This window comes from Merops nubicus, unplaced genomic scaffold (assembly GCF_000691845.1).
Source record: "Merops nubicus isolate BGI_N331 unplaced genomic scaffold, ASM69184v1 scaffold1445, whole genome shotgun sequence".
NCBI classification, from domain to species: domain Eukaryota; kingdom Metazoa; phylum Chordata; class Aves; order Coraciiformes; family Meropidae; genus Merops; species Merops nubicus.
In genome coordinates, this window is record NW_008608753.1 from 69,187 (window position 1) to 93,536 (window position 24,350).

Here is a 24,350-nt window from a genome sequence, read left to right on the forward strand (position 1 = left end):
GTTCAGTTTAGATCCATCTGTGTTTGCACAAGGAACTGTAAAAATTAGAAGTCTCTTATATTTCATATCATATATGGCCCTATTTTCAACTTATTTTCTGAGAAGGGCTGCATGTGCTTACACATCTGACATAGGCATTCTGTGAAATCATCTTAAGTTTTTGCTTTTCACTCTATATATAATCTTTTAATTTATATTCTTGGCTGTTGCTTTCATGCTCTGATTGAACATAAATAGATCTGCCCATTTCTTCTCAAACACTGTCAAATTACTAATTTTACTACCTGAGTTTTTTGCTCTTTCAAGCTCAAGGCCGTTTTCATTTTGGAAGCCAGCAGCTGCCCTTATCATCAACAGCTCAAGTTATTTCCAACTATTGTAATTCAGAACATTTTTACTGGAGATCAGAATCTAAAATTTCTCACTAGGAAGTGGAACAAAACAACTTCTTGGATGTGGAAAAGTTCAGCAGATTGTCTTAATACTTTCAGCTGTGGCTTTAGAAGCTATAATTCCATCTAAAACTCAAATGTATACCATGGTAGCCTATACTATTTGCCTAAAAATAACCATCCTTCAGTTCACTAATTTTAACCCCAGTGAGTTTTGGTTTTAATTACTCTTCCAACTTCACTTATTTATTATTTCAAATGCCCAAGGGTACATTATCTACTAAGCTGCTAGCAGCAAAGTCGAGTACCTGTGAAAACCTCCCGTGGCTGTGGGTCTGCTTTAAACACTGCTTTCAAATCAAATTGATGTTCAGATTTTTTTAATTGTAAAGACTGGCCAGTGCTGGACAAGCCATGACTGCAGCTAACTGGAATGTCTTCTGCAAGAGTCAGCTCAGGAGATGCTGAGTGCACACATATGTCTGTCCATTCAAGGGGACATGTCTGCACAGTAGACTGTGTGAAAGAAAAAAGAAGAGGGAGACAAGAGGGGAGGTAACAACTTTACTAAGACTGTTTTCATCTAGAGCTCAGCCTGAACTTCTGGAAAAATCCATTCAGTTAGACATCTTTATTTGCTCTGTTTCAGTTTTCAGTTGATATAACTGTCTACTCCTCCTTTCGTGTGATAGGACAGAATTTGAATGAGAACAAGCTGTCAAGTAAATTTAGGGATGCCAAGAACCATACAAGAGATAACACTTTAATTACTATCTGACATGGCCAAAATGTCACAGGGGTCATTACTCCCAAAGCCTTCCTACCCAGTCCTTACAGCCCCCCAGCATCCTTACAGTTTGGATGTATTTAAAATAAGCCTCCAGGCTTCCTAAGCACCTGGCAAAGATGAACTTTGCAGGGTTTTCACCATTAATGTGAGTACAAAAGGACCTAGTGTTAAGTACTATAAAAGCAGATATATGCTTTGCCTACAGCTTTACAGAGGGAGCTTTGCAGCTCTCAATCTTTGTTTATACAGGTCTAACTGAGCTTCATGTTTTAAATGTACCATTTTAAGGAAGCTTCAGCTCAAAGCCTGTTTCCCCTTCCCAGTAGCTCAGCAGTTCCTGCAATCATCTCCAAGTTTGAACTGCAGGGTCTTGGCATCTGCTGCTGTATTTATAAGACAAGGCAAATAGAATTACAGAAGGATCAGAGGTGCTATCAGCATAGGTGTCATCCTTGTGGAAGAATAGCCAGTGAATGCCAAAAATACAGTACAACAAATATACTCACGTGGAACTTTGTCCTGAAACATTGGTGACTATAGGAGGGATTTTAAATGAAAACGTTCATTTATTGAAGCAGCAAGGCATGTTTGGAATGCAATACCTTTCCTTCCAGTAAGAGGAAACAGCCCATTCCTTTCTACTTCATAAAATTATTGGCATAATACTTCAGTTTTTATTGTTATAAGTCGCCTGAGGCCTCAATGAAAAGAGCCAATTAGAGCATTGCCCCTTCCAACCAAGACCAACGAAATATTTGTGGAGGTAATTATTGCCACAATTGCATCACCAAATTATCAGAGATAAACCACTTGCAGTCATCTACAAGTCACAGGTACGTGTGTGTGTGTTTGTATGCACGTGTGTGGAGCTGCATTTGAAGTGGAGGGTTAGCACAGCCCTGAATTGAGCTTGATGTTGACTTGCAAATCAGCTCCTGCAGCAGCAGTTTTTAGAACACATTTTGTATTTTCCACGCCTGGGAGCAGACTCACTCCCTGAAGGCTGAAAGCTGATACCATTTTTTTTTTCCTTACTTTAGTTTTAAAGCCTATTGTGATAATCCACACACAGATAGATACATGACAGCAGGGTGAAATACATTGTTGACTTACCTACAAGAGGGAACATGTAGTGACATTTGCCAGAGGAAGCATGATTAAAATTGCCAATTTTATTTTTTAAACAAAGAATAATATAAAAATCAGTACAAACGATGAGCTTTATCTCCTGTCAGCTTCCATACTAGGATACCTTTATGTCAAATCTTTAGATAGTGTTATTACAACATTTTTAAATCTGTTTTACTCTGTAACTTTGTCACGTTAGTCTTCAAAAATACAAAAAGGAGACAATTTTTCTTTCTGAGTTGTTGAAACTGTGCCTGTCCTATTTCTATAATATCAGGACTATAACATCACTGTTGGGCAATGTCATGTAGGTTTGTGCAATATCACATTTTAATCAAAACTAAATGGACTTGTCCTCCAGGCTCACAGGACAAATGACTGAACTGCTTGTTCAAACTTACAAACAGATGTTTTTCTGCTCGTGAGCCAAGCAGCAAGCAGGGCTGGTTTCCACTGCTGCATCCACTCCTTGCTGCTCATGGAAACCCAAGTCTGAAAGTGAAAACTGGAGCAAGATGGGCTCTCTTGCAATGCTCCCCCTTCCTTCTTCACATTATGTGACTGGGCACCTCGATCACAACCTGTTGGTTCTGCTCTATGGCAGGACATCTGTCACTCAAAATTAGTGACACGTTCCTGAGCTGAATTCTGTCATGGCAGTTGGAAAGGGCACTAACCTCAGTAGCTAAATATGCATTTTTAAAGCTTTTGATTTATTTATTTTTTAAAATTTCTCTGCATTTGCAATTTTCTGTCCTCTACAGCACTGAAAAGAGCTGAACCTTGCCCAGCTCTCAGGGAACGTTCACATGCTCCACTTTGGCATTCAGGGAATAGGGAATTTGTTCCTCAAGCTCTAACTAAGAGAGTGCTTAGTATTTTATAACGTGAACCCAAACAAACAATCTCTTTACTTATAATTGGTAGTAATGTAGTACTGGTTTTAAGAATGATGATTATAATAATAACATTAGTAATGATAAGGCAATAAGTACATACCAGATAGATGACTGATAGCAGAAAAGTCAAATTAAACCAGGTCAGGTCACATAGCTTGCTCAGTGTGAAATACTGCAGCATGTGTTACTGCAACTTTTTTTCTGGACAATATGAGCTCCATGCTTGTCACTCCATGTCTTGTTCACACAAGAACATTTTGGCAGCAAGCGAGATGTTAAAGCAGACCTGCAGTACTGTGCTTCTTCAATACTAAGTTTTGTCTAGAGTTACCTGCAGCATGAGCAGGGAGCTACTGGAGAGTGTCCAGAGGCTACAAAGATGATGAGGGGCCTGGAGCATCTCTGTGCTGAGGAAAGGCTGAGAGCCTTGGGGCTGTTTAGCCTGGAGGAGAGAAGACATCTCCAGGAGAGAGAGCAGCTTCTCAATGTGTTTCAATATCTATAGGGCAGGGGTCAAGACAATGGCACCAGACTCTTTTCAGCAGTGCCCAGGAGCAGGACAATGGGCAAGGAGCACAAACTGGAAGCCAGGAGGCTCTGTCAGAACAGGAGGAGAAAAGTCTTTCCTGTGGGGGTGCCAGAGCCCTGGAACAGGCTGCCCAGAGAGCTTGTGGAGTCTCCTTCTCTGGGGACTTTCAAAACCCACCTGGATGTGATCCTGGGCACCCTGCTCTGAGTGACCTGCTGGAGCAGGGGGGGTTGGACTCGATCATCTCCAGAGATCACTTCCAACCCCTACTATTCTGTGATTCCATGGTGAGTTATAAGGCCTGACTTCTTCACAGCTGGAGATTTTACTATGTTGTTTTAGCTAGGCTGGCATAAATATGGGATGTGAGAAAACATTCAATATTGATTTAATCTTATGCTTTTACTGCTAAGTTCTGTTTTAATGGTGATTTCTGGCACTGAGCACTTTTGAAAGTCCCTCCCTGAAAGAGTGAAATTAAATATTATACTGTTAATTTTCACCACCACAGTATCTAGTTTAGTATCTCTAGAGCTGAAAAAGTCCATAATGGAAGCAAACCTATAAAAGCCTGAGCCTTTACAGCATGCTAATGGCTTTCCATTAGGTCAGATTAATGCTTTCTGCTTGGTGAAAATAGGTATTTAGCAACAGTGTTTTCCACTTGTTAGGAATAAATAACTGCTGGACCAATTGCTTCACCCGTGGGGATAAATTTGCCCTTTCAGTGTTTGTGGTTAAATCACTTCTGCAGGATGATTCCTAACATCTGCAGATTCCCATCTGAGGGTGTGGGTTGGATACAGCAGGAAGAAGAACCTCCTCCTGGGTTGTTCCAGCAGCACCAGCAAGCTCCTGCATGCAGGGAAGTCGTGGGCTGTGCCCAAATGTCATCCAAGCACATCAGCAGGGAAGGAGCCAGGAATTAACATTACATGGGGACCTGGTATCAGAGGGCTGCTAAGGCAAAACTTTCAGTGATGTTGGTCAAATAACAAGGATAAACTTTTGTGGGTTTTCCCTTTTTAAAAGGTATAGGAAATGAATTGGAGCCAGATTTTCTTATCTTGAAGAAAATACACACAGAAGTGAAAACGCATATTTGCCTCTGATTGCACTTCTGTCTTTTTCACAGCAGAGGAGTTTTAAATAGATTCAGACTGGACATGAGGAAGAAGTTCTTCCCCATGAGAGTGATGAGACCCTGGAATGGGTTGCCCAGGGAGGTGGTTGAGGCCCCATCCCTGGGGGTCTTTAAGGCCAGGCTGGAGGAGGCTCTGGGCAGCCTGATCTAGCGGGAGGTGTCCCTGCTCATGGCAGAGGGGTTGGAACTGGGTGACCCTTGTGGTCCCTTCCAACCCTGACAGATTCTGATCTGTTTTAGCAGAGGACTTAGTAGTGTTGGCTTAATGGTTGGACTTGATGATCTTAAAGGTCTCTTCCAACCTAAAGGACTCTATGATTCTAAATGGTTGCTGGCAGTTGACTGGACAGATTTCAGTTGCTAGAGAGGAACTATGGAGGGGTTCCTCCCTGGGTGTTTCTCTTCAACCGAGATCTTTTCAATCAGTGCTTCAAGTCATGTAATATCCATGTTGTTTGTAACCTAGATGTTCTTTCCTTACAGACCTTCAAATAGCAAGAGACCCATTATCACATCTATTCCTCCTACAGCCCTAATCTCCTCTTCTGAGAAATGTTACTTGAAACTTCTATTAATAGTAAGGAGGTACATTTGCACTGTATTTTTCATGAAGAGGGTTCTTAAAAATGTTTTATAACTTACACTAATTCAAATTTATATATGAGTATCTTAGATTTGGGGCTCCTCAGAGCTATGCTTCCTGTTTGATACCTAACTAATGGGCTCTACCACCAGGAATAAATCAAGTTCCTGGACACCCAGCTGGAGGCTGGGCCTGACTTTGTGGGTATTAAACTCATGCCCTCTGAATGTCAATCCACTTTTAATTGTCCAAAATAGTGTGGTCCAAAACAAACAAAATCAGAATAATTAGACACTTCTGAAAGCATTTAAATAAAATTAATAAAGTAAAAATCATCTCCATGAGGTAGAGAGGCAGAATCTTTTTAACCATGCATGGTAGCCTTAAAATAAGATTTAATACCAAAAAAAATATAAAATAATATTTCCTCTGCTTTAATGTGAAAGAGAAAGTAAGATTGAGGGCATGAAATACTTGAATAGAATTTTAATTGAACTTTGCATTACATTTTTGAAGTCTCATGAAGAAATTTATTATTCACTACATATTAACAGCACAGTTGGTTCCTGTTTTACTCACAAAACCACGGTTATCTTTCTGAAGGCTGCAGCCCTCAGGGAGAAATTCAACATAATACCCACTGTTGAATCATCCTTAAGCAACATACTTAAGGAATATCTCAGTTATTCACAAAAAAATCTCTCCAGAATGCAGAAAACTCCAGTTCTGGGCTTACTCTCAAGTCATGCCTCTGAATGAATTCCAAAGGAAACCTGCAGGATTTGTAGCATTTTGCAGACTTGTCAGTGAAAAGAGAAAGCAGCATCCAGGGTCCACTTTTAAAGACTGACCTGAGTGAATGAGGCAGCCTTTGAGGAAGCTTCTGCATGGCAGAGGCTGAAAGTCTATTATTGCTTCATCAAAATCAAGAGAAATATTGTTAGGGAATGACAGGAGGATACAGGGGTCCTGTGTCTGTGGGGTATAACCACACTGATGTAGGTCATGAATTGCAGCACTTGGGTAATGGCAAAGAATTGATGGAAGCAGGAATGTTGATAGCCACTAAAGAGGATCTAACGAGAACCATAGACTTGCTTTGCTTAGAAGAGAACTTTAAGATCAGGTACAGCCATAAACTTAGTACTACCAAGAAACATGTACATGGTAAAACCTGGTTCCGTGGTAAAAAAAGGTAACATCTGCTTTATGAGTGGCATTTTACAGATCCTGACATGTTTAATTGGCTGGACTATACAGAGAAATCATTTTGAGTCTGATTTACCATTAATTAATCTACTTCTGTCCCACCTACACTGTGTTTTCAATCCTGTTTTCCTTTGCAGTTTAGAAGCATGGATTCAAACTACTTCAGTCAATGCAGTTTAAACCAAACAACCACTTTGTGAAATTTGTCTGAGGGATGTTAGTGTTCCACTGGGGATGTCTTCTGCACAGGGCTGAGGCCAGGGGAGGGACCAGTGTGCTACATGCACAAAACTACATTAGGCATTTATTGGGCAACTGAACCCTCTGGTTTTTCACCCATTTGGTATAGTCAGTAGTCAAAGCTGTGTTTATGTGTGCAGTTTTGACTGAGGATACATTTGTGAAATACTCTGGGCATATGGGTAGCCTGTCATGTATGAGGCATTGGCTAAACAGCTCTTACTTGTCATGCACTACATATTTCTTTTCCTTTGCAAAACTGACTTTCAAAGGACACGACGGCTACTTGGCAGAAGGAGAGAAAAGATACTGCCTGCTTTTTATTCTGAAAGATGGCATGATTATCACTACACTCCTCAGAAGACGTTTGTGAGGGCAGGCTATTGAAAAGGTTATGATGGTCTCTTATGTTGCTGTAGTTACCTAATAATATTTTGGCAAAAATACATCTGATGAAAATCAGCTGATGACAATTCAACAGGGGCTGCAGGAACAACATCTCCCACCCCATGCAGAAGTATCTCCATCACTTCTAACATGAATTTAGGTGCCCAGCTCCTGTTGAAATCAGTGCATGATGGAAACATCTTTATCTTCATGAATCTAAATTCACAAAATAAGAAATCTTTTGTGCCTGTCTAGAGCTAGTTCATTCCTGAATATTTATTACCTATTAAACTAGTTTTCCTGCTACCCCTTCACTCCTTCAGGCAACATCTCCTGATGGGGGCTGGTTACAGGAAAGATGATGGAATTTGTTCTGCTATTGCTTCTGTTGTGATTTTTCTCTGATAAAAGACACTGTTTGTGAGGAGCAGCCGAGGAACAACAGCAGCATGAGATGTTCCTTATAGAAATGGTGGCATGGCAGGTTCACAAATCAAATTTTTCTCTTAACTTGAAAAGATAAGACAGCTTACCTTGAGTAAATATAATACTAATTTAAGTAAGAAAATAAAGTGATATGCTTTTTCAGTAGTGAAATACACTTAATTACATTTTCTTCCATTTATTTTACATGAATTGTTTGTTTCTTTGTTTAAGATCTGATTTTTCCTTACCTGGACTCAGCCTTAGTGGGACAGTGATCTTCATATTTTGATCTTTAATAGGAAAATCTATCAAACTCTTTCAGCATTAAGATAAATGGGAAAGTCTTTCTTTTTCTTCTCCTCCCCCAAATGCTACAATACTTACCACTTAGATAAAGCTATTATGTCCTATTTTTATTTTCAGAGTTATTTGACAAAAAAATCAACCTGTAACAACAAACAAATACTCAGCACAGCCATGAGATACCAGCAGGTTCATTGCAGGCATTGGAGCAGTGAGTTTAACCTGGGAAGACAAGCTGTGGGACTCAATTGTTCTTCAGTAAGGTGGAAGGAGGAATATTATGATGTGCAGTGAATTGGAGAAGCTGTATTGTGGCTTGCCCTGTGAATGATGTCTGCCTCTGCGGCATAAAATCTTGCTCTATATTCCAAGAATTGTCATTTAAAATGTAGAAAGAGTGCACAGCAGGAATAATAAAATTATCTAAGCATGTGGATTTTAAGCATTAAACACGATACAGAAACAAGGATATTTTTTTTTCTCATAGAAACTGGTGCCTAATGCATCTTTCTTCCTTAAAAGTATTTGCTTCAGCTGGATAATGACTTGGCAGAAATTTCTGGAAAATTTGGGTATTTCTCAGTAAAAATTTATAAGAAAAGGAGTGTTTTACCTCACTAACAAAATGGAACTGACAACCTTCAGAGGTGGCAAAGTCTCATTTGTGGTAGAACTAGAGCAACATAATTTTCTTTTTGATGTATACAAATAAGTATATATATTTCTTATTACTGTGATAATAGCCTTATATTAAGCCAAATGTGCTTATAAATTATTCCCAGCATCTTGTTTGAGTAGTTTGTCTAGGCAAGTGTGTCCCTCCTCCCCATCTGTTTGACTGATATTTTTCTCTGAGATTCTAAAAGGTGAAAGCATTCAAGTTAAATAGTCACAGAGCTCTAATTGAGAACCCGCGGGTAGCTCTGTGTGTCACTTCTTCCATCACCAATCATGTCAGCTGCTGGGGAACTGCTCGAGCACAACTTGGAATTCATAATGACTTATTTTCTTTTGAACTTGCATCCTTTTCCCCAACCCTTCTCTTTTACTTCAGAGCTCTTCATAAGAAGGGCTTTACAACCAATTTTCCAATATATTGTCTGGAGAAAGGTTTTTCACTGGTGCTGTTGACTCAGTCTGGTGCTTTGCTCTTCTTCTAGCTTGCACAGACAAAGAACTGAGGAACCTGGCTTCCCGACTAAAAGACTGGTTTGGTGCTCTTCATGAGGATGCAAATCGTGTCATCAAACCAACGAGCTCGGAGACGGCACAAGGCAGTAAGAAAACACCTTTCCTCTTGAGCATTGAGTGTTGTAGGTACCTCCCCAGCCTGAGAGAGCCTTCAGCTGAGCAGAGCTGTTAGTGCTGCAATGGCAGGTCGAGCAGGTACACAGGAGACCTGATCCTGCAAAGTTTTCTGTACCCCCTCTGGTCCAAACTGCTCTAAAACCTGCCAGTTGGAGGCAGCGAGACCTTTACAAGTTAATCAGGCAAATAATTGTGTCTGAAGGCCGTGGGGGTCAGTCACCTCTAGACCAGCAAATAAAATGGCTCAGGGACCTTTCTCAAGCCCTGAGGTTAGTTCGTGTCTGTACAGTCAAACCCCACGACCCTCCAAATCAGTGTGGCTGTGTCCAGATCACTTTGTGGGGAGGGACCATGGTGTCTGCCTACCACTCAGTTTATCACCAAGCATTTTCCAACCCAATGTCAGTGGTATGAACCAAAAACGTGGCATAGAAGCACGGGGGAGTTATGCCAGTGCTGGAAAAAAAACTCGGTTTGATTTTATTTTGCAATTTCCTGCTCACACCTTAGACAAGTGAAAGAATAATAAAAACATCGCAGACAGGGAGTTGGAATAGTTAAAAGGTGTGGAAAGCTGGAACCTGTTGTCCCCCAGGTATTTAATAACACCGTCTTTGCTTCCTTTGATGATTTTTTTTTAAGAAAGGAAGAAAATGAGCAGTTTAGAGGACATTTACTCTCTGTGGGTTAAGCCAATATGACTGATTTTGATGTCATTTACCCACCAGGGAGGAGAAAGATTCAAATAACAGCATCAAAAGAGGTCATGTTCATCAGAGAACAGATGTGAATTTATTTTCTGTAAGGACTCATTAATCCTTTAAATTGTATATCCCAAAACACATGGGCCCTCGAGTTGGATGCACAAGTTTTTTTAGAAGTAGGATGCACAAGTTTTATCAAGGTGTGTAACTCAGCATCACTTCACTGCCCTGATTCTCTGGTAGAAGCTGTCTAAAGCCAGGGTCTGCACACACACAGTTTAAAAGGTTCAGTCCACTGCTCCCTTTTATAGCTCTTTGTAGCATGGGACTGGAGAGGCTAAAGGTGCAGTAGCAGACCCAGCACATCAGGATGCCCGTTTTCTGCTGGTCCATGTCTCCATAGCCACTCTTCTTTTGTCTTGCTGATGAGCTTACCTAGCAATAGATGGCCTCTTCCTCAAGAGATGGAATATTCCACAGGCCGTGTTGCTTAAAACTATAGTCAAACCTCACTAATCCCAAGTAATTGTATCTTAAAACTATGTGGTGAAGCAAGCCATGTTTTGTGTAAATTATCTTTTTCAGATGTCCCTTACTTTTCACAGCATTTACAACAATGTCAGCATCTTTAAAACCATATGTGCTTCTCTTTTCTTAAACAGTACTCCAAAAAAAAGTGTAATATCCTGTGGAGGAAGCCAAACCGTAGTGCAAAAAGACAACTGGATGTACAGCTAAGCATGGTTTCAAGACATGAATTTATTTCAGATCCTGTGACAGCAAATGCCAGAGACATAAAACTTTGTCTGAAGTTCTTTAGGCCCAGAACCACAAGGAATCTCATTTTACCCGATTGTCAAAAACATGGTTTTCATGCAACTGGCCTGTGATACCAAAGGTCAAAGACCAAATTAATTCCTAAAGGTGTTGGATCTTTCTTTTTTTTTTTCTTTTTCTGAAGCAATTTCAGTGAGAAAAGCCAAATTAATTCCTAAAGTTGTTGGATCTTTCTTTTTTTTTTTTTTTTTGAAGCAATTTCAGTGAGAAAAACACTCCTGGTAATTCTGCAGTGTTTGCTCTGATTCACAGAGGAGCTGTTATCTCTTTTTAGTTTAGTTTGATTCCTGGCAGCTTTTATATGAAAGGCTGCCTTGATGATCTCGAACACTTGATCTCAACAATGTTCATTTTTAGACTGTTGACTTTATTTGGCACATTTTTTTATTTTCTTACATGTCAGTTGAAAAAAAAAAAAATAAAAAAGAACCTTTAGGAGTTAAAGGTGCCTAAATAATTTTTGAATGCCACAAAGCTTGGGCTTGTTTTTCTTTTTAAGAGTTTGCAACAGTATTCATGAATTAATCTGCATGTGCCAAATTCTGCAGCTCCAGTTCTCTCTGGTAGCACTAAAAGCATGGCAGTGTTTGGTTTCTTCTAACTTCAGCTTCAAACATTTGTAAAAATGAAAGAGATCTTCAACAGGGCTCAGAATTCAAAGCAAAGTTCACATAACTAAGCTGAAAAAAAAGAGCTTGTGTGAACCCTGGGAAAGGGGACACACACAGCTCCAGAAATGCACCCTGATGTACACGTTGCCCTTTTCTTATTGCTCGGCATGTGTCGCCCCCCCCTCCCCAGGCTGATCACTTCATTAAACTGAACAGGTTTGGTTATGCCTGTAAAGTCTTAAAAAGGCATGCACAGGCTCAAAGTGATCCCTTGTGGAACTGCCCCCGTGGCAGTAACAGGAACAGATGGTGGGATGGGATGACTACGATGCCTCGGACACATCAGCTGTCTGGAGAAGGTGTCCCAGCAGAGATTTCTCTATGCTACATTAAATTTTCAAGATGTTCCTGTGAGTGTAAATAAGCTGTTTGAGTGTATTAAGTTCACCCCCAGGTGAAGAAAAAAAATGTACAGTCTTTTTTGGGTATTTTTTTTTCAACTTTCTTGAAAAGAAAAGGGTGAAGACAAGTCATTGTCTTTGAAATCTCAAACCTTCATTCAATGAGCTCTCCACCAGATCCCAGCAAAGCACCACAGGCCAGGAACTTTGTCTTCTGCAGGATTTGTACAATTGAAATCTCCTCAATAAATAGTATAAGCTACTCAGGGACATGCTTTGACATAAGGAAATAATAAAACTAATTAGGTAGTTAGATCAGATTCAAATTGCTCCTGAGCCTGTTGATAATTCATAACATTCCTGCATTGTATCTAGATAGAGTCTTGGGTTGGAGTGGGAGTTGTTTTTCTTTCACTAGAGATCTGTGCAATATAAAGGATTTTTTTTCTGGGGAATATTTCTTCCCTTCCTTCTTTTATTTTAAGTGATGGAGGAAATTAGGTTAATTATTCCCCTGATAATTTAATTGTAGTATACTTTAATAAAATAAAACTGACTCATGTAAGTCAGCTCTTAAAGGGGGAAAATCATTTTATATGCCAGAAGGTGTGTTTATTTTTAATTAGGATTTTCACTCAAAGACTTTTGTGAAATTGAATTCCATTTTAATTCAGAGGAGGTGGACCGTTCTACGTATTAATGGGAGATGAGGCTTTTACATGTAGGTCACTGGTTGATTCCCTTCCAGACCTGCAGGGAATGGAAGTTGTTAGGATGCTGAACAGCTGTCAGTCGGAACAAGAAACATGATGGTCTCAATCCAGGTCCTCGTGAGCAGGTGTCCAAGTGAGAGCAGCCACCAGCACAACTGACATTAATTGGCATCTGTGTGGGCAGCCTCTGCCAACGAGCTGAGAGTAGGAGGGATGTGGAGCCTGCACCGTTCCCTTGCAGAAAAGTTCTTCCTGAGGTTCCTGTTCTTCTCTGTCTGTTGTGCTAAAGTCCAGCCTATTAACCAAACAATTAATTCATTACAGAATTACTGTATGTGGTTTATTTCATCCAGCATATTGCATCATATTTATAGGCAAGTATATCAAAAGGCTCCAAAATGGAGTTAATCCATTGGACATCACTTGGCCTCACCAAGCTGGTGGGAGCAGTGACCTCCCAACGAAGGTAAGAGAACTCCAAGAGTCCCTTTCAGCAGTGCCCTGGTGACAGGGTAAGTCAGGGCACACTCTGCTTTCATGCCTGCTGCTGGGAGCATCCAGGAGTGCTGGTTTTGGACTGCAGATGCAATGTTCCAAAAGGTGATTTGCAGGCAATTAGCTTTTACCAGGAGACAAAATAAAATGGAGGTAGACGCTAATATTCACCTTCAGCCACGTACTGAGGGACAATTAAAGAATTCACCTTGTCACTGATGATAGCCATCTAACTACAGGCTTTCCAGCACACCCACCACTGTAATATTTGAAGACTTCCAGACCACACTGTTTAACAGTCTACCTTAATAATGCAGCCTCTTAATAAACCTAATCTGGAACTCCAGTCACAACAGTGGAAAGCTCCCTTGTTTATAAGAAATTACAATCAAAAACTCTTCAAGCAATGTAATTAACTGTCTTCATAAGTGACCTTTCATGATTGTACCATGCAAGCCCTGATGGGATGTCACAGAGCAGCCTCTTATTCACATCAGTCACTATCTTGTGATCTGCTCAGACAGATCAGTGCTGTGGGCTCGCTGCTGCTGTTGTATCCCTGGATGCATGTTGTACATGCAGATAAAGAGTTCCCAGCAGGGAGGAAAACAAGTCAGAAATAATCCACAGACACTGTCAGGGGCCCGTTCATGCCAGGATCTCCTCCTCCACGCATTGGTCCTTGCCAGTTAGGAGGTCACCTTTAGAGACTCACAGGGCTGAGCAACACATACTGTACTCAACCCCTTATACATCAGACCTTGTAGTTACCTCAGCAGCAGTAGGTGCCCCAGCAGGGTGTAAAGACCATCACCAGGGAGGGGATCTGTGCAGGAAAAGAGCAGCTAGAGGAACCCATCTGTTTTTCCCCTGGAAGCTGTTCAGCTGGTGTAGCTGAAGGACGTAGTGATCTCAGCTCCACCATGCAGCTGAATGATCCACCCCTGCCTGTTTGACTGCTTTTAACCTGCCCCACGGTGGGGAGTCAGGCACAGCAATACACCCACCTAAGGCAGGACTGCATGCCCTGCTCCTCAGGGCTGTGTAAAGGCAAAGTCAAGGACTCGTAAATCCTTTCACTCAACAAGAGATTGCACAGTGACCAAATCCTGGTTGCCTTCCTCATATGAATACAGTAATTGAAGTCAATAGTCCTAATTGCCTCAGCAAGGCAAGCAGGCCTCCTCTCTACATCTGTTCACATGGCCTTTTTCTTTTTCACCGTGCTCAAACTCAATTAGATAATGTAAGAGGAGATAACAGCAGAGAAATGTGATGAAATGTTCAGCATGATTTCTCTCTTCCCTGCCTGAGTTGCCTTTAGCCCTGAGGAAATGGCGTTACCCTCTTCCTTTCTTAGAGAAAACATGTATTATGAATGGCAGAAACCTTCCCATTAGTTAACCCTTCTGATTGTTCCTCCATGTCACTGACAACCTTCAGCTGCATACAAAAAGCACAGCTTCCAGCATAAAGCACTGCCCTCCTTTGGATTCATCCTTAGAATAGCAGACAGGCTGCAGAGCTCAGACAAACTGTCAGCGTGACTCCAGCAACACCTTAGGTTTCACTTTAACAAAGCAGCAGCCTGGAATGGGACTTGACACATACAGCAAATGAAGCTAAGCTTGACCTCATTCCATGAAAGATGCAGCAAATGGAAAAAAAGCCCATCAGGCTGGTCCCTGGGGCCTGTAGCAGAGTGAATGGTGCACAGACAGGTTGTGCCACAGGGCTGAAACAGTGTGAGCACAAGGTGCCCGGGGTGTGTGGCTCAGGGGTGTGTGGTTCAGGTGCCCTCTGTGCCTGCAAACCCCCAGCCCAATGTATGCGGGTTCCCAAGTCCTTGCTGAAACCAGCATCCTTATTATAGGATTTATTAGCTCTGCATTACAAAAATATGCTTTCTTACATCATAGGCAACTTGGAAATTACTCCATGTTTGTACTAAGCATGGAATAATGCAGCGACAGGATGGATTTTAAATGTCCTGTCTTGTTTGTGAAAGAAGGCAATGCCCCTGGTTTAATGGAGGCTGCAGAATACTGCAACGTGCCCCTCACATACATTGTGGGGATCTATATGGATGACTTGGTCTTTCTGTGACAACCACTGCTGCTCCTGCAGTGTTTTAAGGATCTGGGCTGTTCACTATAACACCATGAGTGACGGTGATCGTTTCCAAAGCGCTGGAAGAGCAGAATCCTGCATCACTGCACCATCCTGGAGGCCTCCAGTAGGCATAGTGCTGGTAGAGCTTCCACGAGCACGTGCAGCTCTCTGGAGCTCCCAGCTGAATGGGGCCATTCTTCAGTGCTGCAAGCAAAAGGGATGCTTTGTCCTTTCCCTCAGCCTGCCTCCCCCAGACAGCTCGCAATCCAGATCAAAGCGTGTTGCTGTCCACCACAGGAGGCATGGCTTTAATGAGTGAAAAGCTAGAAGAGGTGGAAGGTGAGAGCACTGTAAGAAAGAATTTGATCAGGGAACTAGAAGTGGGTCTGGGAAACAGGATTTAAATCACCTTCAGACTCAGTCTGGTTTGAAAATACAGTGGATGCAGCTTTTTCTCATCAATTTCAGTTTCTTGGAACAAGACCAACACACTTGAACTGAGAGAAGGGGGAAAAAAAAAAGTGAGAATTTTTGGAGTAGAAATAACTTTGAACTGCAGTAACCAGCTATGAGTCGCAGCCCTCCCCACCCCCCAGCTCCTAAGCATGTGAGTAGTGCTCTAGTCTGTGGCTGTGCTTGGGTTTTAAGCTTTACACAATCAGTCCAGTCTTAGAATTTTGTTCTGCTTTAGGCAAGCCACATTAATGTTCAGAGTCAGGCCAAAGAAAATGAGCCAGGCTTCAGCTAAGCAGCGATTCCTGTGCAGTGAGTGTGCTGGGGCTCAGCTAGGGCCCTTTGCTTATCTCCTTACAGGATTTGACACCAGCATACTACCCATCTGCAAGGACTCCTTAGGCTGGATGTTCAACAAACTGGACATGAACTACGACCTGCTGCTGGACCCCTCGGAGATCAGTGCCATTTACCTGGACAAGTACGAGCCCTGTGTCAAGCCTCTCTTCAACTCCTGCGACTCCTTCAAGGACGGGAAGCTGTCAAACAACGAGTGGTGCTACTGCTTCCAGAAGCCGGGCGGTGAGTGGGCAGCACCCAGAGAAGTTGGCTGTGTCTCCCTGGGTTTCAGCTTTGATTGAGCTGCTTGTAGAGATAGTTTGGTAATTGGCAGCCTTGTAAAGTTCTCTTCTCCCGCGCCGGGGTGAAAGGGCAGCGTGTGCCAATGTTTAATGTCACAGATGAGCTATGTTAATATCCCTTGATCATCAAAACAAGCAAAGAAGGAGTAAGTGCCAGAGCACAGAGTCTAGAAAAGCTCTACGACTCACAGAAAGATCAAGAACTTAAGTTTTTATTAATGCAGAAATTAGTCAATTAGCAAATCATAAATTAGAGAGTTGATTTGGTGAAAAGAGAGGAAAAATGCTTTTAACAATGTAAGTAGCCCCCAAACGCTATTCTCAACTACAGTGTGGTGCTTTTTTTTTTTTAATTAGTGGAGCTAATGACATAAATTTGTTTTGCAGTACAGTACCAGCATATGGGCTGCTTTCATTCCCAGGTGTACCGTAGTCTGCATTTCATGTCAGTAGAGAAGCCAGTCATTACAGAGTCTGTCCTGAACCATCTGGAAACTGATTCTCATACATTATATTTCAGGTCTTCCTTGCCAGAATGAAATGAATAGAATTCAAAAGCTAAGTAGAGGGAAGAGTCTGTTGGGTAAGTTCGATTACTTGCTATTCATTTACTCAACTAATTAAAGCTTCTGTGATTATTGTAACTTTATATGCAGTAATGGTTTTTCAATTAGAGACTAATGTTTTGAGTCGAGAATACGCACCACGGAGTATAGGCCTGACACTATGAAATTAAACAAATAATGAGATAGCAACATACAGAACAGGTGTCAGCATGGCAACGCCTCCAGAACTCATTTACAGCTCTCTAGAAATGCAAAACCTTCTCTGCACAGAGCCTAATGCTGCCACCATCACCTCCTAGGTCAGAATAAGCGTGGAGGCTGCTAGATGCTCAAGCCTCCCATTTTTGAAGGGTGACTGAACGTGCCACAGTGCATAACCAATGAGTTCATCTCTTCTTCCAGTTATGGAGCAATGCAAGCATTCCCTGGGGTTCAGTTTTGCCTAATCACCCTTAAAAATATTTCAGTGTATTCTGTGTATATGAAAACAGGAATTCATATCACATCTGTTTAGGCAGCCCCTCAGGATGCTCCATGTTGTAAGGTGTGATAATACCTGCCCTTCTCTCTATTGACTATTGGGAGCCTGAATGCATTCATGACTTACATGGCTTTGATGGATATATATAAAATCAGGTGAAATAAATATGGCATTTTGCCATTTAATTGCTAAAAAATCAGGTTGTTGAACTGAGTCAGTTGAAGGTAACTAATTCCATACCCTGAAATCACAGTGTTCCGTAGCTCAGCGTTTACATGGTGGTATCTTACTGAAGCTTCTGCCCTGTCTGTCTGCAGCCAAATCACACGAGGCATACCTGCACAGATTACAGTCTCTGCCCACAGCAAGCCCTGCATTTCAGCCCTGAAGAGTCTGCCTTACCTCTGCCCCAGGCTGCCAGGCCCATCATGGAGAAGCCACGTCAGGTTCTCCCAGCACCACTAGCTGCAGCACAGAGCGTGCATGCCAGCTCTGCTGCAGTGCTGCTCACATTGCAGCTCTGCTGCTCTCACATTTTAGTCTGATATTCCTATATGCTCATTAGCAGGCCCTACAAACAGCTTCTGCAAAGCTCATCTTTGCCAAACCCTGCCAGTCCCAGGTGCCATTGCCATTTGGACTCAAGGGTCTGGTAACATATCTTATGAACAATCCCAACGTGGATTGGACATTAGGTGAAATTTCTTCCCCAAAAGGGTTGTCAAGTCCTGGCCCAGGCAGGGGGTGGAGTCCCCATTCCTGGAGGGATGTAAAAGCTATGGAGATGTGGTGCTGAGGGAGACAGTTTAGGGGTGACTTGGCAGTGCTGGGGCAGTTGTTGGATTCAGTAATTTTACAGGTCTTTTACAACCTGAACAATTCTGTGATTCTCTTCTATGGATTCATTAGTTTAAAATAAAAATAAACATTCCCAAAGGCCACAGGGACTGTGGTTTAGTTCCATCATCCTTTCCTAGCAAGTTCACATAAAGATTAGGGTGTTTCAGAGTTACAGCTCCTGCTATTCATAGCTGGGGGAGCAAAGGGAGGACTGATGGCTCCGTTGTATTTGTGCCCCATTCAGTAAATATTTGGCAGTTGTGTTCTAATGCATGCTGTGGCATGCAGGTCGTGGTGTTCTCTGTCTCATGGGTGTCATGATTTTCAAAAGAATAAGAAGCCCAGTTCCTATTAGATAGCTTTGGCTATCCCATATTTATATTATGCTTTGCTGTTATTTGCTATATGCAATAAATGTCATCTAGGCTGAAACATAAGTGGTTTGTTCCAGCGTGCAGGGAAAAATGATGGCTATATTGCAGGTGGTACAACATGCAGGCAGTTGTAGCATATCACTGGGATCTGATCACAATAGCAGGAGCAAAATGACAAAGTAAAAGCAGTAAGAATGGTCCCTTACCACAAATAACTTCTAGTCAACTGTATTAAAAAAATGAAGGATGAAAGTGGCTAGGCTCAACAAATCAAGAAGCGTCAGGCATAGGTTGTTCCACAAGCTAGAAAATTAGAATATAGAGAGGAACTCTTTGCTTCACCTACCTTGAAAGTCTGTCTGCATAATGGCACCTGTCTGTGAGATTTTAATCTGATCTCATAGCTATTTATACAGCGGAAAACATTGTCTTTTCTCTCCACTGACTGAAAAATTATGCAAATAGAAACCAGACCATACACGTGACAAAACCCATGCTTGTAGCCACAACAAAGATGGAAAAGAGAGATTAATATTTCCAGAGAAACTAGCCTTTAATTATTCTCTTTCCTTCTCTGTCCCTGACATATAGAGCGCAGCATTTACAGGCTGGGCAGTAGGCATGAAGAAGACTTCTGCTAACTTGTATCCATTGATAAAAAGTGATGACTTTTGATATTTTGTTCCCTATATATTTTTCAAAATACATGACAGTTGCAACAAAGTACTTCAAAGCCTTCGCCATTAGATATGTTGAATTTGGAGACTTTCAAATAGAGTCTAGCATCCCAGGGGACAGAATTAAAAAGTAAACAGCACTATTCATCTTTTCCTACCAGATTTATCTAGAGTACAATTAACTGCAGAGAGTGTACTTTTAGAGCATACAACTGTGCAGCCTGATAATGCTTCTCCCACATCACTAAGGTAATAAATTTCTGCTCCCATCACTATTTTCTTCTGTATCAGTCCTGCAAATTCACCTCATATAATAGCTAATGCAAAGAGCTGTGTGCTGGCTAGCACTTAATTCTGTTAGGCTTTTACCTGTGTGCTTCACTATCTTTAGCATATAATTATTCTCCCTGTGTCCTCTGAGGGAGAGGAGTATTCTATAGATAAGGAAATGATGCCAAAAAAAAAAAAAGAAAATAGATATAGGTCTGGATCCATAAAGGGAATGTAGATGCAACACTGCTGTTAAGTTTGTGTGGAATGATTAAATGCTCCATGGACAAAGAGAGATGGGGGAAGCAGGATTCACCAGCCTGAGGCAGCTCAGTGGGGAGTCACTAACATCTTCTTGTGCTCTGTACTAAAGCTGGCCCACCAGTGGTCCTCTTGGCCAGCTGTGCAAGAACCTCTGGAGAGGAAAACTCCTTTCTCCTTCCAAAGTCTGTAGATGTTCTCTGATGTCAAACCAAATTATGGGGTGAAATATTCCCACTAAATGGTCTGTCTGGATGCCATGCTCCAGAATGGCAGAGCCTGTAGCCAGAGCTTATTCTGAAGGAAGACAGGAGCTGATTGGTGTAGGTTTGACTGGATAAACCATCACACTGGACAACATTTGCTCCCAGTCCTCACCAGGTTATCCCCTGCATCTGACACAAAGGAGAGAACATGCTGCAGTCTCCCCTCTAATGGCTGGCAAATACTAATTGGTATTAGTATGCGTAGCTAAATATTTAAAGCTCCAGCATTATATACAAATTGGCATAAATTCCCCATGCAGAAAGAAAATCACCTTCTACTCTTCACTGTGACCCAAAGTGTGAATCCTTTCCACACACAGTTTTGTTGGCAGTGAGCCTGGGCCATCATTTATTTTTAATTCTATGGCTTTTACAGGCAGTGTGGAACATTTTAATATCTTCCAAGAAACACAGTGAAACTAGGCAAAAAAAGCCTGTTTCAAAGAAGGGAAAGGAAAAGTGAGAAGCAGGAGGCAGTTTAAAATGCAGAGGCCATTCTTTGCTCACCCCAGAATGCTTCTGAGGTTTCACCTTTGATTCTTGATGCTTGTCTGATATAACAGGGGAGCTCAAGTGCCATGGGTACAGCTACACTGGTTTACACCAGCTCAGAATCAGCACTTTTCCCAAGGGTGTGTATGGTCTGATAAATACCTGGAGTGCTTAACAGAGAGAGAACATGAGAATAAATATTAAAAAATCTTTCTCAATCAGTATTGGAATAAAAGGTTGGACAGTGAGCATTAACTTACAAAAACCTGCAAAGATAAATATATATATGTGGTTTTTAGAACCATTTCTTTATAAACAGTGAAAATGAGTCTTTGGTAGCCATCAGCATGCTTATGTTGGTATGTGAACATAATAGTGGCACCCATAAGCAATCCTGCTGTAAGATCATGCTTTGAGTTGTTTAAAATAGCCTCACTAATGGATGTGAATTGGTCTCCAAAACTGATCTGATATACAAAGATTTCTGCAGATGTTAAAAGGTTTCTGTTCTCATCTTCCAGACCTACATTAGTGGCACTCGAAACATCAGATGAGTTCTGCAGTGCAATGAGTCTGGAAATTCAAGGATTCACTTTATATAGCTCTGTGTGTGTGTGAGACTAACTGACTTCCACTTTTATGCCTCTTATAGAGGAAATTTCATGACATTTGGGTAGCACCTTCTCATTCGTTTTTTTCTGTAAGAAATGTAGTGAAAATAGCCCCTTTGACACATGAACTCTCTGAAGAGATGCTACACACATGAAACTAGTTAAAAAACTTACTGCCTGACAAATAAATCACTGGTGTCTTTGACAAAAGAGAAAAACACTCTCTCAAAAATCATTTGAGACAAGAAATTTGGGGGCAAGGGTGGGTTTCTGCCATGTTTCAAATTGAAGCAATTGGCAAAGAAGGGAAAATTACTATATTGACCTCCCCTGGGAATAAAGCTAACTCATCTTGATACGTCTGCTGTATCTGCTGAAAATGGTGGGAACAATAAAACTGGTTTCTCCTGAGAGCTTCCCTGTCTGCAGGAGCCAGAATGAACCACACTCCACAAGGCTGAACTATATTGTTTTTATTGTCAGGCAAGTCTTGGGCTTCAAATCCAAAGACTTATTGACTTCAAATCCTGTTGTTGTCTCTGTGGAGCTCGTGCATTACTTCTCCTTTTATAGATGGGAGCTCTCAGTAAGTTGGAAGTTGTGCTTGAAATGAGTATGAACAGCAAGCAGATGGCAGATACCTTCCAGGGATAATTACAGGGTTGTGGAAAGTCTTCTATGGCAAACGCTGAAGGAGTGCAAAAGGGAGGGAAATGCAGAATTAATGAATTCGGGGTAATAATCCAATTGGGAAGAAAAGTTTAAAACCAGAAGTTAAACATGCAAGGGGCTCTGTGGGAATATTAATCATTCAGGGACAGACTGTACCTATCTCTAGTACCATATACCACCAACCTCCATGTGCTGTATATGCACAAACATCTATGCACTGTGCAGTGACCGGGGTGGCTGAAAAAAATTGATATGTAATTTCTCCTCCCTTTTAGGTGCCAGATAATCACACATGTTTTCTTACCAACGTAAGTTTGTAATACTCTGTATACCTGCTTGTTCCTCCAGAGTCTTGCATTGCTGGTTCTTCCTTCTGTTTTATCCAGGTGCTTTCATCCCCCGGTGCAATGAAGAGGGTTACTACAAAGCCACTCAGTGCCACGGCAGCACAGGGCAGTGCTGGTGTGTCGACAAGTATGGGAATGAGCTAGCAGGCTCAAGAAAGCAAGGGACAGTTAGTTGTGGTGAGTAATGATGTGCTTTCCTCTGACAACAGAGGAATTAACACTGGTGTGTGCCCTGCCACTGCTGTACGATGGAGGGTGATAACAGAAGTGACAACAGGGACACACAGCTACCAGTGTTCCAAGTGCCCCTGTGTTTTCCTGTGCAGACTACAAATGGGGGCTCTTACCTATAGATTGGTCCTCTGGAATGAGAGGGGAGTGTAGCACAAGTCCACAGGCAATAACCACTGATGAAAAGACATTTTTGTTATCAGTCTGGAAAATGTGGTGATTGATATTAAAAGAAAGGCTGTGGGCTTGCTGGGCGTGGTTATTAACTAGATTCTGTACACTCTGGAATGCACATTTACAGGGACCTCATGAGTAATGTCTTTCCAGATGAAGGGAAGCTTAAATGTGTAAAACTTTACAGATGAACAACCACGCCAAATAAAATATCTGACAGGAGGATATTAGTAGATATGTAAAATATTAGTAGATATGTCAAGTCACCAATTAGCAAGATTAGCTAATCACCTAGGCAAGCAAGCTGTCAGCTGTATTCCTTCAGTGTTTCAGGGATGGTTGTGGATGCAGCTGCTCCCTGCAAGAAGGAACAGAAAAAGCAGACCTAAGGTCTGAGGTGCCCAGAATCACATCACAGATTAGGTTCAATAGCTACATTTGCAAAGCGTGGTTTATTCACTCAAATAAAATCAATATTTGTGGAATATTTTTAGCCTGGTTTACAGAGTTGTGTTGGAAGTAATTACAAGTAAGTAATGATTTTCTAGCCTGCATGCATGTGAACTGAGACTCTCCCATTGAGTCTCTAGGAGGAGAGCAATGCATAGTTTTTTATTCAAGTGAACTTTTCAGGGTAAATTGATATATATTTATCCCAGTCCTCAGTGAAACTTTTAAGTTAGAGGTTGTCCCATGAACAGCTGAAGCAATGAATGTAGAAAGTAGCATTGCAGATGACAGTGGCTTGAATGACAGGGGTGGAGATGAACGAGGGATTTGGTGTCATGTGGGGGAATGACCTTTCCTGCTCACCTGTTTCAGAAGAAGAGCAAGAAACCTCAGGGGATTTTGGCAGTGGTGGATCTGTTGTATTGTTGGATGATTTGGAAGAGGAACCTGAAGCAGCAAAAAAAGACAAAGAAGGGAAACTGAAGATTCACGTAAGAGCAGCTAATGAAGATGATGAAGATGAAGATGATGACAAGGATGATGAAATTGGTTATATATGGTAGTGCCCATTGTAATGAGGACTCACATTTTGCACAATATTGCAAGTCACATCACATCTCTGCAATTGTATCTGAGAGTACCTGGCACAAATATTCCCTCTCTACTGAGTTTAATTTTGTATGGTCTGTTTAATTTGGGAGACAACTTTTTTTTTTTTTTCCAGCAAAGACTGTTTGGAACACAGCTTTTGTTCAGTTGGTTGGGGGGATTTTTGTTCTATCCACAGGGGCAATGAATTTTGTTTCAGAAATATTTCATGTCTTAATCTTCCCTTGCACAGCTTATGAAATATAACCTGTGAAAGAAGAATCACAGAAGGGGCTCAACAAACCCATGCAAGGCTTAGAAGCCCTTCTCATGTTAGAGTTTTTGTGTCATAAATTGTTACCTGGGTCATATCAGAGTTAATTTTCTTTCATGAAGAAGGAAAAGCAGTAGGTGCCTCATTTTCTAGACCGTATTTGTTACATTCCAGTAAAGAGCAAGTCTCTTTGGATAGGGACTTCTGGCTGCCCAGCACCAAGGGTCTAATGCAGAAAGAAACCCACTGGCAGGATTTTCTCTTCCTTAGATTCTCTGAGAATGAGTCCAACAGGCTTAGTCCAGCCCACGCTGAAGGCAAAGCTCCCAGCAGAGCATAGAGCTGCTACTGACACTGGTTAAGGAGCACAGCCTTGATCTTATGAGATGCTGAGAACTTGCAGCTATCATGGACCAAGCCCTACAGGCAAGGAACAGAGTCCCTCTGCCTTTCACAGTGTTTAAAGAAAGA

The 24,350-nt window shown here is 41.6% G+C and overlaps 1 protein-coding gene across 1 annotated transcript in view; it reads left to right on the top strand.

Annotated features, from left to right (window-relative positions):
• SPOCK1 (sparc/osteonectin, cwcv and kazal-like domains proteoglycan (testican) 1) overlaps positions 1-23,871 on the top strand; it is a gene marked incomplete at its 5' end in the record, with an annotated part of 60,469 nt that extends 36,598 nt beyond the window's left edge. The window contains 5 exons of the mRNA XM_008940329.1: positions 9,191-9,307; positions 16,025-16,246; positions 16,826-16,888; positions 22,202-22,339; positions 23,390-23,871. Coding sequence (XP_008938577.1) covers positions 9,191-9,307; positions 16,025-16,246; positions 16,826-16,888; positions 22,202-22,339; positions 23,390-23,580 — 731 coding nt within the window. The remainder of the gene's footprint in view (positions 1-9,190; positions 9,308-16,024; positions 16,247-16,825; positions 16,889-22,201; positions 22,340-23,389) is intronic.
• Between the last annotated feature and the right edge of the window lie 479 nt (positions 23,872-24,350).